This window comes from Fukomys damarensis, unplaced genomic scaffold (genome assembly GCF_012274545.1).
Source record: "Fukomys damarensis isolate Sample0158 unplaced genomic scaffold, DMR_v1.0_HiC HiC_scaffold_5, whole genome shotgun sequence".
Taxonomy (NCBI): domain Eukaryota; kingdom Metazoa; phylum Chordata; class Mammalia; order Rodentia; family Bathyergidae; genus Fukomys; species Fukomys damarensis.
The window spans coordinates 26,950,746-26,969,481 of NW_022900917.1; the positions used below are offsets into that span (position 1 = coordinate 26,950,746).

General features: G+C 36.1%; 1 protein-coding gene across 1 annotated transcript in view; it reads left to right on the forward strand.

Annotated features, from left to right (window-relative positions):
- Cngb3 (cyclic nucleotide gated channel subunit beta 3) overlaps positions 1-18,736 on the forward strand; it is a 79,277-nt gene that overhangs the window by 28,272 nt on the left and 32,269 nt on the right. Inside the window, 2 exon segments of the mRNA XM_010606455.1 lie at positions 1,940-2,099; positions 4,234-4,331. Of these exon segments, the coding sequence (XP_010604757.1) occupies positions 1,940-2,099; positions 4,234-4,331 (258 nt within the window).

The window sequence follows — 18,736 nt, forward strand, 5'->3', positions numbered from 1 at the left end:
AGATTTGTGCTTTAAACTCATGTAGTAAATAAAAGATGCTGAGAAGAAAAATACAACCAAAAGGAAGAAAGCCTGGGACAAAATTTCCTTTTATTCAAAACCCCCACCATAGTCACACCAGTGACTATTCCCTGGAAGTAATCATCACTTTTTAACTGCAATATATACTCTCTAGTGCAACTCATAGAGCCTAACACTTTCTGACTCATATCTTTATGTGCTTCCCTAGACTGGAACTCCTCATAGAATAGAAATCTTAGGTCATACTCTTAATGAAATAAATAGGACACACATGTGTAAACACCAAATAGTTTCTCTGGTGTGAGAAACTGAAAGCGTAAATAAGAATGAAAATGTGTAATTGATAATGTGAAATAGGAAGAAAAGGGCTAAAGGGGTATGGCAAGTGGAAGGAGTAGGGGAAAGGAAAGAAAGGAAAGGAAAAAATGGAAACAAAGTCTTTGCAAATTGGGAGGGGTTGGAGGGGTTGAAGAGAGGGTAGGGGAAAGGGGTAAAAATAAGAACCAAGATATATCACGTAAAGGTACAAATTCCCAATGATGAATGTAACTGTATTGTATACCTAAAATGTACAAAGAAACTTAATGAAAAAAAAAAAAGAATACAAGTCTTCCTCAGCTCCTCCATCAACAAAACCCACCATTGCTGGAATACGGCACACAATTTAGACTACTTGGGAGCTTTCAACAACAGTCAATGATGATTTAAATTTCCTTTCATTCTCAACTAAGAATCTATTAAGTTTCTCAAGCTCCACCTTTAATATCCTATGTCCCCCAGCTTTAGGTGACTGGATAAATTGGTCAACTGCCAAGAGTGGAGTGGTAAATGGAAATCTGGGAACTGAGGTTGTGGAAGGATATTTGGAAGAGCCAGCAAGGAATAATAGACTCAGAAAGATGAACACAGTGCAGGGTCTGCATAGCTCCTTGGTAGATGCTCTCAAGATGTAGAAGAACCCGTTAGCCCTAAATATGGAAACTAAGGAAGGCATTAACGAAAAAAAGGGCATTATTTGAATTAAGCTCCAAAGAATGAGTAGTTTTTCTCATAAGTGTAAAAAGCTCAGGAGCTACAAGAATAAATAAGCAAAGTGGTAGTGTGAAAGCAAGGCCCTGATTTTACTCACCATTATAAACCCACAGTCAAAGCAAATTTACAACCAGTTTCTTCCCTCTGTGTGAGACGAAGGATCGAGCAATATATCTTTTTTGTGCTGAGACCTCAAAGATCAGCTTTTAGCCTAGAGTGGGTTTTTATAGCTGAGTTATAAACAACCAAGAACTATAACCAGACAGGTCTTTAGGTATTGTCACAGCAGTAGATGAAGCTTCAGTAATTCCAGCACATTTCTACTTCTGCCAAATCCTACACCTTAAGCATGATGAGATTTGATGTATATCTGCCTAAACAACAAAAGGGTGGACAGAGGTTGCAATTTCATGATGAGTGAAGGCTGCATAGCCAGCCACACTGGATAATCTGTGCACGGTGCTTTCAAAGTGAGACTCGCTAAAATGGACTAGCCGTTTGCTAGATAATTGCTCGATTTTTATTGCACATTCCTTTCCAATGTACAAGTTATGTGGTTCTTTAAATATCAGCTAACATTTTGCAGCAATGTACAAGCATGCAAAGAAGATAATATGCAGTCCCTTGTGTTATGTGGCCAAATTCTTACAGTAATCTCAAATGGCAGGTATGATAAAGTTTATTATTGTCCTTACTTGTCAGAGATGATGTGTTTTGCCTGATATTTTACAGAAGTGGGTAAAGTAGAACCCAATATTAATGTGCTTAAAAATCGAGTAGTCAAGGCATTAGAAGGGAATGTGTAAGAACACTTAATTCAACTGGAATTTTAGTAACTCCTGCACTTTCTCTATTGCATATGGAGTGACCATATTTATGATCTTAGATGCGTGATGTAATTGGGGCAGCTACAGCCAATCAGAATGACTTCCGAGTCTGTATGGATCACACCGTAGCCTACATGAACACTTACTCCATCCCTCAAAGTGTGCAGAGTCGAATTCGGGCTTGGTTTGAATATATATGGTACTCTCAAAGAATGCTAGGTAAGCATTGCAGATTACTGATTATGTTCCTATTAGCCTTGTTATAAAATGAAAATTATACATGTATGTCCTAATCGCTTCACTTAAGAGTATGGGTTCAAGGTCCATCCATTTCATTATAAATGTCTCTAGTTTATCATTCTTTATGGCTGAGTAGCACTCCATTTCATTAAAAAAAAATTACCACATCTTCATGTGTAAATACCAAACACTTTCTCTGATGTGATAAACTGAAATGATGACCATAATGTATAATTAATACTGTAAAATAGGAAAAAAATGATCAAAGGGGAAGAGGAACTTGGGTGGTGGTGAGGGAAAGGAAAGAAGGGAAAGAAAAAATATAAGATAAGAAGGAAAAAATGGCAACAAAGCTTTTGTAAATAGGAAGGCGTGGAAGGGAGGACAAGGGGATGGGATAAAACAAGAACCAAGATATATCATGTACAGGTATAAATTCCCAGTGATGAATGTGATCATCATGCATACCTAAAATGTATCAATAAATGTAAAAAATGAAAATTATGTAAGGTAGAAGCAGAGATTAATTAGATTTGGACAAAAGATTAAAAAGCAATTAAATTTAAAACATTAATTTAATACAATGAATTTTTTTCTTTAATGTGAAGCCATCTTATTGATAAGGCAAAACTTAGAAAAGAAAAATGTTAAATTGTATTCCATGACTGCAGATTCTAAGTATCACATACTTAGCTTCATATCACACAAAAAAAATATGGACAGGGAAATGGAGCCACATGTGGCCTAACTGGAACTCAATCTTGCATCTGTCCTCCAAACCTTGAACTTTCTGTGACATCACCCTCCTCCTGGGAGGGCAGAGTTCTCAAATTTTCAGGACCTCTTATGTCTGTGTCATTGCTAAACACACAGTTGCTTCTACGGGACCCTTAATAATTAATGGTGTCTACTAGTAGTACTGTAACACTACTGGTTGACAATAATCAAATTCAATTTTTTAGTTTTTTCTATAAAAAATAGGAATTAGTGCCCCTCGGGAGATGAAAAGAAAAGAAAAACACTCTACTGTCTCCAGTGCAAAAATGAGATTCTCAATTCACAGATGTTCCTAAGAGCACTTCTATTTTTAAGAGACACCAGCCTCCTCTTGGGAATCTCTTTTTGAATGACCAAAGCAACTTCTCTTGAGAACCCACAGCTACCCTGAAGGCATTGCCAGTGCAGAAGAAGCAAGGACAGGAGTGGTGCTTTGTCCTGGCCCCAAATAGTAGCTGTACACACTATTTCAATTCCTTGGTTTAGTGGGTAACTAGAGATAAACAACCCTCAGCAATAGAAAATTATGTTTTTATGTGAAGATGTCCATATTTAGAATCTATATAAGAATCAAAATTGAAATATAATATCACAATTTTTCTCTTTCTATATATATCAAAAATAACTCTCATGAACCCTGGACATACTAGGCATCAGAAAAAGCAGTTTTGTTCATCAAAATCTTTGTCAGCCTGAAGGTCCATCACTTAATTAACATGTAGAGAAATCTGTAATGTGTTCAAATTCTTAATTGAGTTAATAAGCACATAAATAGCAATAACTTGAATTTGCTCACTTAACACATTCACTCTTTAGATTCCACTCCCAGCTGGACCAACTACTAGCTATGCACAATAAGCAAGTCATGTACAGCCTCTCTGAGAGTTTTGGTTCCTTTAGCTTTTCTTCTTTCTGCAAATTAGAAATGAGAACACTCAACCTCAGTGTTGGGTCCGATAGGATGATGGGTAAGATAGAGATCATAAAGGATGTTAAAACTGGAATCAATAGAAAAAAACAAGAACTAGATCTTTTCCCTATACCAGCTCATTCACTAGCCTTCATCCCCTGATCATTAAATTTCATGCCTAAAATTTCAGCAAGCACAATAATCTGGAATTATTCAGTATAGCATTCATCGTCAAAATACTTCGTATCATTCTGAGCATAATAGTCCTATTGTGATAAGTGTGAAAGTCCAATATAGAATTTGATACATTTATTTATAAAATGAATTTGCATTTTGTCTTGTTATTTAAACTTTCAACTTGCAGTTTGGTGAGTTTGTGGCATTAATAATTCTGCTTTTGGGTCTTACGTCTTTATCTTTACAAAGATGAGTCTGATTTGCTCGAGAACCTACCAACTACAATGCAGTTAGCCCTTGCCGTTGATATGAACTTCAGCATCATCAGCAAAGTAGATTTGTTCAAGGTAAGTGCTTTTACAGCTAATAGAAAAGACAACTTACCAATTCACTGGGAAAAAATCAAAGGTCTTGCTTTACATAGAATTTATTGATTTTTTTTCTTATGTTTTATGAAAGTCAAAATAACCTGGAGAATTTAAGATAGTCAAATATATTCCAGGTCTCTCCTCTACAGATGACATACTCTGTAGAAGCCTCTCCCTTCTAATTGGTGTCAAAGAAGAGTTCTTCAGCTTCTTGTATTAATTTAAATATATTTAAACTCTACAGCTTTATGTCTTTGCTGGTATGTGCATCACCTTCCATTAAGAAGCATGCAAGCAATGTATGACAAATCAGACCCGACATTAGCTCTGGATTGGAAGATTGACAATCAATGAATCATGCCTAGTCGTGTGTCCTATTACAAACACTTTGGATCTAGACTTTTAAAATGGTGAAATATAAATTTGGAGACTTTCCCTAGAAAAACATTCATAGAAAAGAAATTTTTAGCTTGGATATTTTTAGTTGTATTTCTTTCTATTTTTTATTAAAGATTGCAAACATACATGACAATAAGAAATGAAGATATTAAATAAAAATTTCAAATATACATATATATGACAGCAAAAAAGGATATGAAATAAACAAACATTTATGTAACACAGACTGATAATCAAAATACATTATTAGTTTGATATGATCTTCAAACATTAAATGTTCTTTCTCATTTTCTTTTCATATAATATTTTTGAAATAATGTAATTCAAATAAAACAAAGTTACATATTATAGTTGAGAAACTGTCCTCAAAATTTTACAATTTATAAACTCCTTGGTTTTATTAATTGACAAATATCATGTGCTTTTTGATTGTACCAGTTACATTTTCTAACAAAACTTCCCACAGGAAAAAAATATATATTTGAAATTCAAAAGCAACTAAAAAAAATCACATTTGTAAGATCAGATTTTTCTGTTTCTATTTTATTATATCTCATACTTACTTTTATTATATTTTTATAAGCACAATGATAGAATTTAACACCAGTGCATATGTAATATTCTTCCCAAATGACTATGAATTAAATCAAGCATGTAATTTAGAGAAATGATAAGGTTGCCAGAGAAATTATCAATATGCCAAATGTGCAAAATCCTACCACATTCATAACCATGTTTCTCATCTAATGGTGCACACATATGTATAAAAACATACCCCCCACACATAAACACAATGCATATTTTCTACAATACAATATATACTTTGGTATAATAAAACAGTGCAGTGATGTGTGGAATGTTTGTGATTTGTGTGATTTGAGAAAAAACAAATATCATCTTTTGAGGGAGTTGGAGAATTTGTAATATGTACCAGATACTGAATGATATTAATGATTTATTATCCATTTATTTAAGTATAGCTATGATGAAATTTACTTAAAAATTAATATTCATTATCAGTGGAAAATAGGTACAAAGATATATTGATAACATAACAAAATTTGTCTTAACAAATTTCCATCCAAACAAGCTGTAGTTATACAGATTTGATAAATTCTCAAATAAAAATGCAAAGAAAATGAGAACCAAAATAACTCATCAATTTGGTAGACCAACATATAAAGATAAGGATTAATGTGTTGGTAAATTTTAAAAATATGAAATGTAAAGCCTGAGATTTAGCTCAGTAGTGCTGCACCTGCCTAGCCAGAGCAATGTGCTGAGTTTAATCCCCAGCACCAGGGAAAGAAAAAGAAAAAAAGAAGAAAAGAGAAAAGAAGCATATATACTTGCTAACATACTCAATAGATTAAAAATAAATTATTTGTTATCTCTTCTTGAATTGTTCCTTTCACAAGGATGTAGTGACCTTCTTTGTCTCTTTCAATCAGTTTAGGTTTGAAACTTACTTTGTCTGTCAATAAGATTGCTTACCCTGCTTTTTTTCTGGGCTCCTGTTACATGAAGTTTTCTGTCCTTTCACTTTCAGCCTATGGGCTTCTTTTGCACTAGATGTGTCTTGTATACAACATATTATTGGATTTTGCTTCTTAATCCATTCTACCAGTCTATTTATCTTGATTGGTGAATTGAGACCATTGATATTGATGGTTATAACTGATATGTACTAACTTATTATTGTCATTTTTTTTCACTTTTTCCTATTAGTTTCTTACCTTGCCTATTTGATTTGCTGGGTTAGGCCTCATTGTCTTATTACCTTCATTGTCTTTTTCTAGGATATTGTTTAGAATTCCTTGTAGTGCTTTTTTGGTATTCATGAAGTTTCTCAGGTGTTCTTTATCATGGAAATATCTTTTTTCCCCATCCATTTTGAGAGAAAGTTTTGCAGGATACATCAGTCTAGGTTGGAGATTGTTTTCTTTTAGTACTTGAGATGTCTCACTCCTGGATCTCCTTAACCTAAGGATTTGTATTGAAAAGTCTGCTGTGATTCTGATGGGTTTTCCTTTGCATGTAATTTGTTTCTTGTGTCTTACTGCTTGTAGTATTTTGTTCTTCTGTTGGGTTTCTGGGATCTTGATTATTATATGTCTAGGTGTAGATTTTTTTTGATCATGGTTAGTTGGAGTCCTATATGCCTCACTTATCTGTATGTTAAATTCTCCCCTCTGTTTGGGAAGTTTTCTATAATTAATTCTGTGAACAGCTTTTTTAAGTCATTTGCATTTTCTCCTGCTACTTCTTGAATTCCTATCAGTCTTATGTTATTCTTCTTTGTATCATGTAAGAGTTGTTGGATCCATTTCTCACAATCCCCTACTGTTTTTAAGCGACCTCTCTTTTCACTGTCACTGACCACAATTTTATCTTCTATATCTAAGATTCTATCTTTGGACTCTTTTATTGTTTTGTGAACACTCTCAATGGAGTTTTTAATCTCCTGGATATCTGTTCGAATCTGTCCTATGGATTCCATTTCTTTCTTGTATTGGGCATTTATTGTTTCCAATTCTTTCTTATGCTGGGCATTCATGGCTTCTATCATGGTCCTGAGCTCATCTATTTTCCTCTCAGTTTCAGTTCTTGAGTCTCAAATTATAACTTTCATTTTTCTCATTATCTCTATGATTATCTGGGAAATTGCTTCTGTTTTAAATTTTTCTAGAGCCTGACTGATCAGTTTTGTTACTTCCTGTGCCTTGAGTTCAGGGTGTCCTGATGGTTCACTGTCAGACTTTTCATCCTCATTTGCCCCACTGTTTGCCATTGTTGAACTGGAAGTCTGTCCCTGTATCTCGCTTAAGCATTTTCTCATTTTCACTATTGTTGTTGGGTTGTCCTTAGTTTACCCTTTACATTATTACTTAAATCTTCCTGATATAGTTGGGCTTCAGCCCATGGGTCTCTAATGACTCATAGACATTCTCATTTTCATAGTACCGAAGAAAACAGCTCATTGAATCAATCACAATCCTTTATTCTAATTGATACAATCAGCATGACAACATGATGAAGCACAATTTGCAAATTGACCACTTATGGTCGTCATCAGTCTATCACCTTCAAACCCTGTGAATTAAATTAAAATCAAGAAGCAATCCAAAATATGTTTACAGTGAACAAACTTTTCATTAAGGATATTTACCATTTAGAATGGGGATTAAGACAGAGTTAAGATGAGAAGAGTAGATAAGTAAAAGAATTAGAGAAGGTTCTCATATGAAGTCAGAAGACATAGAATGACCAGACAATTATCACGAAACTGTTAAATTCAAAAGGATCAAACAAAATAGAAGTATAATAACCCTTGAGTGAGGTAGAATGACATAAGAAAAGAACATAAAGAAAAGAGAAAAAAATAATAAGAAATCTGAGTTAGGACAAGAGCAGAAACAGAAAGGGAGATGAGGGATAATATAGTGGAGCAAGAGACTGAGTTGGAGAAAGAGGGCAGAAAAAAAAAAGAATTTGCAGAGTAGAATTTAAAAAAAGAAAGAAACAAAAATGAGTTTGAAGGGCCTCTTTCAGACTATATCACTGCTGTCACAATATACAATATGTACTGCCATGGCAGAACCCCACAAAGCAGACTGAGCTCGGGCTGCAAGGCCCAGACTGAGTTCCCCAACCTCCTGAAGGGTTGAACTCCACTCAGTTCCACTATAAGTTTCCCCCACCACTTCTTTAAAGATGTTCAAAGTTAAAAGTGCCAGAAAATACTCTTTATGACCACCTCTGCTCTACAGAGTAGGTCCAAAGACTGGCACAAACAGCAGGTCTGAAAGAGTGATGGGGGAGGTTGGGGAGTTCAAGGGTGCCCAGGCAGCTAACTTTGGGGCACTGAAGATGGTGGCAGAGGTGTCAGCAGGCAAAGGCATGGCTGAGCAGGCCCTCTGGCGCTGGAGATGGCCAAACACACTGTATTTCTTTCTTCTTTAGCTATTATATTGCACACAAGTTTTTCTCACCTAAGATTTAATTCTATTAATAGCATTCATTGATTATCTCTTCAATTAATTCACTCAACAAATATTTATTAAGTTTCTCCTATGTTCTAGGCAGCATATTGGCCACTGGGAACACAGCAGTTGAAAACTAATGCTTATATGTATGGAACTTAAATTCCAGAAAAGAATGAAAAATAATATATAGCAGGTGGTGGTAATAATTCAACAAACAAAATTAAACAAGTTATAGATGATAAATGTAGTATGGTGCTGAAAGACCTCTCTGATGAAACACTTTGGGCTTTTGAACAAGGGACTTGAAGAAGCAAGAAAAGAAAACAGAAAGGGGTGGAAGAGGTGAACATTACTGGAGGCTGGACAAGATGAAACCTTGGGCTGGGAACATACTGCAAGTAGATCAGAGGAGTTTGGAACAAAGTTACAGGGATGGAAAGCAAGAGAAGTCATAGAAAACATTTTTTAAAAAGGAAGGGTGTGGGGAGGATCGAGTCAATGAATAAGCTTTTAGGCTATGAATTAGACTGTATTCTGGCTGCAAAAATACTGAGCATCAGCCAGGCGTGGTGGCACATGCCTGTAATCCCAGCATGTGGGAGGCTGAAGCAGGAGGATCTCTGTGAGTTTGCAACCAGCCTGGGCTACATAGTGAGTTTCAGGTCAGTCTCAACTACATAGTGAGACCCTGTCTCAAGAAAACAAAACAAACAAACAACAACAACAAAAAAACTAAGGATCTTGAGCAGAAAATGGTCTATTTGTGACTAGCTTCAAAAAGATTATCTTTCCTTCTGGGTGGGAAACAGACCTTAGGAAGAACGTATGGAAGGCAGAAAGAACAGGTGAATGGTATCTTCACCATCTGCACCGGGAGGACGGTGACCAGACCCAGGGTAGTAGGAGCAAAGATGCTCACATGGAGCTAAACATTGGGTGTGCTCTAAGAAGAGTCTGTGCATTTTCTGTTTGATTGTATGAAGTGGGTGGGAGACACAAAAGGACCCAGGATGACCCCAAGGATTTTGACATGGACAATGGGAAGAACAAACTTATTATTTACAAAATGGGAAATTTTACAATATATAGATTGAGAAGAGTAAAAACTATGTTTTGGACTAAAAGCTGGTGTTCCTTCGGGCCAAAATTCATTTCCCAAAGCAGCAGTATTGTGAATAATTCATAAGGACTCTGCCTTCATAAATGTGAGCACTAAAAACTATGTTTTGGACTAAAAGCTGGTGTTCCTTCGGGCCAAAATTCATTTCCCAAAGCAGTAGTATTGTGAATAATTCATAAGGACTCTGCCTTCATAAATGTGAGCACCTCATAAAATGGCTCAGGAAAAGCCAAACGTTCTTCCACCATGTGAGGACCTAGTGTTCTCCTCCAAAGGATGCAGCAACAAGGCTCCCTCTTGGAAGAGAAAGCAGTCCTTACAGACCCTAAACCTATTGGCACCTTGAGATTGGACTGCTTGATTGTCAGAACTATAAGAAATGAATTTCTGTAACTTGTAAATTATCCACTCTCTGGTTTTGTATTATAGTAGCAAAGAACAGATTAAAATAGATATGTTAGTTTGAGGTGACTGTTATACCTCCAGTTGGAAATGTGATTAATCTGAGTTCAGAGGAAATGTCCAAGCTGGAATGATAAATGTGTATGAATTCACATAGTGATGTATTTTAAGCCATGATATTAAAGGTAAGGACCTGGAATGTAAGTGTAGTAAAGGAAATGTACTTCACACAGACGTGTATGCCTGGACACTACAGAATCAGTACCATTGGAAACAAAATGAAGATGCAGACGCTGAGTACCAGAATGGATAGGCAGAGGCAATCCCAGTGTTAGAGAGGATCAATCCTACTGATATGTCTTAAAATGCTGAATTAGGTCAGCATCTTAAGACTCTTTCCTTCACCACATCCTGGTCTGGATTTCCATCAAGATTTTAATAAAGGTAATCTGGGAGTGGTGCTCACTTGAAATACCAGTACTCAGGAGACTGAGGCAGGAGGATTGCCACAGGTCTGAGACCAGCCAGGGCTACACAGAGAGTTTAAGGCCAGCCTGAACTACATAGTGAGACCGTGTCTCAGAAAAAAAGGTTATTTTTTTTTATGTTCAAACTGACAGAAAACACAAAGTAGAAAGGAATAGTTTAAATTGCATTAGTTACAATATTTAAAATTAACAACATTTGATTCGATGAGAAAAATCAGCCATTAAACTACAGCAAATATAAAAGTAAAATTCTGAACTTAGTCCAGAGTGGAGAGATAAAGACAGTGAAAGCAAGAGAGAGAGAGAAATTTTGTTTTATAACAATTCTTTCTAGACTTGGGAGTTCTATATGACTTCAAGTGTGCTAGGAAGTTAGTAAAGGAAGATCTTATAAAATTATTCTGTGATAATGGAAAGCAGATCAACAAGTGATTCTAATAGAGAGTAGGGGGGAATATTGACTAGGAAGAGGCATAATGCAAATATAGGGTGAGGGAAATATATATCATTTCCTTCTAGGGAGGTATGCAAGTGCATAGATTTGTCAAAATGGAGCCAATTGTCCTTTAGGCTTTGTGTACTTTACTGTATGTAAATTATGCTTCCATTTTTAAAAAGAGGGAGGATAAGGAGGTGGCGTAGGAAAAAAAGCCTTGGGAGGAGGAAGTATGGCATCCGACGAAAATATATAGATACTGAGAAAGTTAAATGTAGAGAAAAAAGTACATTCAAAGGCAGCAGAAGTTTCATAGCCTAAAGTTTGCTACACACAGAAGGAATTTGACTTGCTCTATAATGTTCTGTAAAACGTGCTCAAATGAATGCGAAGTCTGTCCCTAAGTGGTAGACACCCCTACTGGAGTCAAACCTCCTGGAAAGACAAGATCTTCTCTGTATCTGTGATCTATAATGTTCTGTAAAACGTGCTCAAATGAATGCGAAGTCTGTCCCTAAGTGGTAGACACCTCTACTGGAGTCAAACCTCCTGGGAAGACAAGATCTTCTCTGTGTCTGCAGTACAAGGTGCAGGTACTGACACAGAGCAGCTATTTAGCAAAAGTCTTAGAAAGAAAGGCAGGGAATGAAGGAGGGAGGGGGATACACTGGCACCAACTCCTGAAAATTATTTTTTTAATAATTTCCAATTTCCAGTAGCAGTTCTCCAACAATGGAAGCCCCTTGTGAAGTAGAAAGCATCGTGGAAAGTTCAAGTGGAGTTTTCTGATATTCTATCGGGGAGACTGTGAAAAGGGTTCCTTCAGTAGTCAGCAGGCCTATATAGATCAATGATTTTTACACTGCAGGTTTTCATCCACCTGGGGTCATCAATTCAATTGAATGGGCCAAAAACAGCATATAAAATAGAAGAGAAAATATCAGATTACCTCACACATGAGCAAGTGCAGGTAGCATGAGATTTTTATTTCTGTTATTTATTTTTAAATATAAACATATATATTTATGTATGCACTAGGCCCAATGAAATTGTATGTTATTATATGCTCTAGGCAAAAATGTATGAAAACTAAATTGACATGTTTTTAAATGTCATAATATTCTTTATTTCTTAATATCAAATTTGACAATAAAGAACAGCAATTAGCTTTTTTCCTAAAAGAAAAAAAAATACTTTAAACTAAATACCAATGACTTTTATGGGATTATTTCCAACTTGGAAAGTTACTGGTTTTCCAACTCATAGTTTTTCCTTTCTTTCTATGTGTTTTTGGAGATGCATCTGATTGAGGAAAAAAGGTTAAACCTGCACATCCTGCTAACATTGTACATAAACTTACATTCTTTCCTGACATTTCCATTAAATATGCAGCTCTTTCTAGAAAGAACCTATTTCCACTTACATTTCTGTCCAGTGAAAGTAAATTTTCCCTAAAGCCAAATGAAGTAGAAAATAAATGAGTATGGAATCTTTCTAAATTTATTTTCATGGAGAGAGTCTTAGGAGTCTATACAAATTTGTCATTTTTTTAAGGAACAAATGGGTTGAATAGTGATCCCACACCCTACACCTTGTAACTTCTACCTAATTGATTCTTACACTGTTCTGTATCTGTCACCTGCTTCACTGAAAGCCACGTTTGTACCCAGGGAGCTGAGTGCACAAAGAAGGAACATTCAGGATACGAATGCCTAGAAGCACAATTAAAAGCCTCCAGTATGAGAAGCTGGAGGTAACTGGAGCATCACAAGCCTGGAAAAACAGAAACCTATCTTTAGAAGTCTTTGAAACTAGAGAAGTCTTTAGAACTACAGTGTGGGGTGACGACCAAAGATGAACCCAGAAAGACCAATTGTACAGCCAGGCTGTACAGTGTGGGCCAAAGACATGTATTGAGGATTTGATTCCCAATGCAGCAATGTTCCAAGGTGGGGCTCTCAGAAGGGGATTAATTCATGAGGGTGCTGATCTCTGATCCATTGATGAGCACGTGGCTGAATGTGCTATTAGGAGATGGTGTGTTACTGGGAGGACTGTGAAGGGTAGAACTTTTCTCTGGCTCTTTCCAACCCTCTCCACAGTACCGTGGTAGCTTTCCTCATGCCCATGTGCCACAATATTCATGCCTTGGAGCCAGCTGACCACAGACTGAAACTCCTAAAAACCATAAGCAAAGTAAACCTTGTCTTATTTAAATTGCATATGTCTGATGTTTTATCCAAGCAATGCAAAGGCTGACTGATATAACCACCTCATACTCAAAGGGAGCTGCAAGAGGTGGAAACGGGCAGGGCAAATTTCAGTTTCACCAAGGCAAAAAGAATGGTGCCACACTGAAGAGACCAGAATAAACTTGGATACGAAAAAGAGTGATTATCAACCATATCTTGAATTCTCCATGTAAATAAATCTTCCACATCTTTGAAAGGCAAGTAGGAAAAGGAAGAACAGAGACACCAAGAGATCCAGCACCAAAACTAGAAGGTGCCAGACACAGCTTATATCTTTCAGAACTTCAGGGCAAGGTTAATAAGAGGTATTGATAATAAACTCACAAATGCCTATTTAAATGCCCAAAGGAATATTTTAGGTCTATATCTTAGGCCTTAAGCCAAAATTTTCAGAACTATTCTCCATTTTATAAATTTGGGAATGGATGAATAGAAATCTAGTGAAAAAGTTTAGCAACAGAGAGTGATTCAAAGCTAAATAAACTTCCTTCAGTTTTTCAAAAATCTTTTTCTTCAATTTTAAATTAGACTCAAATTAGCCCTCATTGTACAAGCGTACTTACATGCTTTCCTTTCAGCCTTATATAATTTGTTTCTGTGTATGGGAACGGTGAATAAAATAATACAGTGGCAAAAGTAATGTGTGTCAATTTAGGACCATAAATTGTCATATGGACTGTGTCACATGAAGTTCTCCATTCTGTCTGTATAATCCTTCAATTATAACAATATTGTCACCTTATACCTCTGTATACCAATACTTGCATACTTTCCAGGCACTCTGTGGATAAAATTAAGTGAAAGTAAGAATCCAACTGTTGTGGACCCTGGATTTTAAAATAGATACAAGTATCTTCGTGAAAATAATATAGCTGCTGTTTATTGACTGTGTACTATGTGCTACACTATACGAACTGTTTCACTAGTTTTTTCAATTAATTCTCATTCTCTTATCAGCTGAACTGTGTCCTCTTAAAACTCACATGTTGAAGCTTCAACCCCTTGTACCTCAGAATATAATTGTATTTGGTGATAAGGCCTTTATAGAGGTGATTTAAATGAGCCTGTCAGGTGGATCCTAATCCACTCTAACCGATGTCCTTATAAAGCAATGAAACTGTAAAAACAGAGAAATACCAGAGAAGGGTATACAGAGGATAGGCTATTTGAGGACACTGTGAAAAGCTGGCTTTCTGTGAACTGGGAATAAGTCTCAGGAGAAACCAAAACTGCCAACATCTTGATCTGAGACTTCTAGCTTGAATATCTATGAGAAAATCATTTTTGTTGTTTAAAGTGCACAATCTATAGCATTTTGTTACAGCAGCTCCAGAAAACTACCACACTTCTGACAAAAGTTTTGTCACTATCCTCGTTTTACAGAGAGGACAAACAGCTTAACTCACTGAGGTCTCAGAGCATTAAGCAGTGGTTAGAATTTGAACAAAGATTTCCTTATAGCACCAACCACTATATGATACTGTTTTGGTTCCCTACCCATCCTGTTTGGTCAGCTTTCCATCACTGGGACAGAATATCTGATCAACTTAAAAAGAGGAAAGGACTCTGCAAATAGGGAACAGTGGAGGGGATGAAGGGAGGGCAGGGGAATGGTGAAAAAATAAGAACCAACATATATCATGTAAAGGTACAAGATCCCAATGATGAATGTACTGTATACCTAAAACGTACCAATAAAGAAAAAAAGGGGGAAAAAGAGGAAAAGTTTGTTTTCAGTCCATGTTGCTTAACCCTGCTGCTTAACCCTGCACAGTGCCTCATGGCAAGAACATGAAGGAGGTAGCCTGTTTACCTCGTGGCAGCCAGAAAGCAAAGAGAAAAAGAGGGAAGGGCCAGGGTCCCACTAACCTCTTCAAGGGCATGACCCCAATGGCCTAACTTCCTTCCATGAGGATCCACCTCCTAAAGGTTCCAACACTTTCCAATAGCATCACGGACTGGCAGCCAAGCCTTTACCACATAGACCATTAGGGGACATTCCATATCCAAACAATAGCATTGAGAAACCAAGACAATTTTCACTACAATCAAATGTTGTTTAAAGTGATCCATCTTTGGCCATTTTTATACACTTAGATTTGGTTACAGGTCTACATAATTTTCCATTCTCCTAACTTGAATTTCATGTGTTTTCCCCTCTTAAAGCATATTCAATTAGAGTCACAGATTTTCACTAAAGCTTTGCTTCAATCAATTGTGGCTAATGAATAAGGTTTTCTGTTTCAATGTGGGGTGATGGCTTAAAGATGGACAGTCACGTTGTAATTTTTTTCACAGAATGGCTCCTTTTCCTTACAGATTTAATGTTATTTTGGGCCCAAACACAAACATTAACTAATAAGAAGTGATTCATTTGTATTATACTGGGCAGTTTTCCCTACTTTCTGATGGTTTATTATTCTGATTTTGATTTTAAAATATACTTTATCCAATTAAATGTTAGGGAAATCACACTTAGCCTCTACCACTAAATTATCAGAAACAGAAGAAATTTTATACAAGCTCTGTTGCATCACCTAGTGGCTGTTTTAAAATCACACCCTTTAGAAACAAAGAGCCCACTGCTCAACAGAAGGAAATCAGAGGCCCAGACATACTAAAATTGGAATGTAGGTACCTACCAGGCATCTTTCGAGGAAGGCGCAGTGTGTCTAAATATTCACTGCTTTATACAGAACCAGTCCTGAACATGACACCTGACAGATCTGTGACTCATGATTTGTGATTGTGTAGCAAATGGCACCTGAAAAGTCTGAATTTTGCAGTAGGAAAGATGAAAAGGAATTGATCTCATGTGAGTGACAGTCAGAGCCAAGAATAGAGTGAGAATGGCCAAATGATTTCTATCACGAACACTTGGATTCCCAGCAATGACATCCTACTTGTCTATGCCCTCATTGCATTTACTTGCCAAAGCCTAAAGTCAGAGCACTAGAGTGAAACTATGCATTATTTTTATCACCTATTATTTTTGCCATCATTGCAGCAAATACAAAGTAATCTTGATAGGCTTTTAAAATTATATCATAGAGTGAGATTATAACCTGGGTTATAATCCTGGGTGACCTCCTTTCAACTACACATCCTGAGCAGTCTTTTTTATGTAAGGCACTGAGCTAAGCAGTCAGTGACCCCCATAGTTATCATGTCTGTATTATCTCCACTCTTCACAGTGACCAATCAGGTAAGGAAACTAAATATACAATAACATACTTCATTGCCTTATAATGGTCAAGTGAATCAAACACGTAAATTTCTCATATCTGATCCTGGTACACAGGAAGTTATAGTTGTCATACTACTACTAACAGAAAAGTAAAATTGAAGTAACCACAGGGGAGTATCCACACAGGTGAAATCAGGTTCTTCATTCAACCATGCTTGCTCAGGGAGACAGATTAAATTCAACCTTGTGTTTCCATCCAACATATGACTGCCTGCTTTGACTATGTGATTCTCTTAGAAAAACATAAGTATTGTCAGTTCTCAAAGAAAGTTTGATAGAGATGTCTTTTACTAATGTTTGCAAACATTGAGTGTAGGATTAGGTGTGATATAATTTAACACTCAATACTGGTAAGCTACGACACCATGATACCTTGCAAATTATTTGTCGTGTTTGGCTTTGCTGATCCCATCAGTACCAATAAGTTGAATCACTGGAATAACCAGAGGCAAGGAAACCTGAATTCAGAATTCTCTGCCCTAGACATACCATCAGTTGCTTGTTTAATGGCAGTGGTGTTAGAGTAAAACATTTCCGTTCCAATAGAAAGCTGAACTGGGAAAAACCTTAAATATTATTGCTTATACTCGAGGATAACTCAAATACACAGTGAATTATAAACTACTGATAATACCTTAAATTGTTTGAAAGAAAAAAAAATGACCCTAGTAATGGGTAAAACCTACAGGATTATAAGGATAAGCACTCCAATGATAAATTTTTGCCAATTTTACATTTGTGTTCAGAATTTGTCATCATTAAAAGGCAGTTTCCTGGGAACAACAACAAACTTCTAACCTATAGTCTTGTTTTTAATAAGATTTCTCATAATTCTATTGAAATATCCAGACTCTTTATTCAAATATGTAACACGTAGTTTTTATATAGCACTGAATCTCCCATTGTGCAAAATAATTTCTAATAACTTTATTCTGTACATCAGCCCATATTTACTTAGTGCTTAGTATATTATGCCCTCGGTGAGACAATGAATTTACAGCAGAGAATAATACACATACTTTGACCTCAAGTTGATTGGGATGTAAATAAAACACATGCTGTCACACCTGCTGTCTGTGTGACCTACAGGAAAGTCAACAGACTTTCTGAGACTTCTACCTTTCACCTAAAAGCCAGGACTGATGACAGTATCCTCACTATTGTCCAGCATCACAGGAGCATTAAAAGAATTAAATAGGTAAAGTCAGCAGAGTGGTAAATTTTAGTGCAAATGTCGTGTCTTAACAAAATGTTAATGTTGATGCCTACTCAAGTACTTTCTTTACAGAAAAGAGGACATTTATGAAACGGTGGCTATGCTCTGACTTTCTACAAAACAGAAAACTTCCTAATGACGTCTACTAATGAAATGGAACTGAGTCAAGAGAAGAAAAGCTAGCCTCAGGGTGTAATTCTTTTTAATTATTCGATAGTGGAGCAGAATGTATCTCAAGAATATAATTATTGTTATGAGGAAAAAAAGATGGTAGTTCCCAAACACAACTCAAAATAAAATGATTTTGTTAGTTCATGCAAACTTTATTTCATTAAACCTAAATCCAAATGAGAAGGATTTAGTCCTAAACCACAATTGTACAAATGCAGAAGCACCATTCCATAAAGCAATTTTTAGGAGACAGTTCCTTGATTGGTGAAACAAATTCTATCTTTTTACTCTAAATGGTTATTATGTTCTGATTGTGTGATTCGATCCATGTGCTACCCAAATATATTAATTAAAAAGTCCGATTTAGAATAGTTCAAATGGTTTTCACTAAAAAAATCTGAGCCATGAGCTGAAAGCTATCAATGCCAAGGCTGAGTATATTCCCACTGAGAAGAGTGCTTATTGTTCACTTATCCAGTTTAGGGCTTATCTCCTAGGTTGGTCTAACACTTTCCATTGATTTGGTCTCCTTTATGACTGCTTTCAGCCAGTGAGCTCACTTGAAAGATAGAAGAGGAAAGATGAAATGTATTTCTGCACCAAGACTCATTTTGATTTTTATTTAAACATTTAATAAAAATTAAAATTCAAGTCTCATCACTTCTCC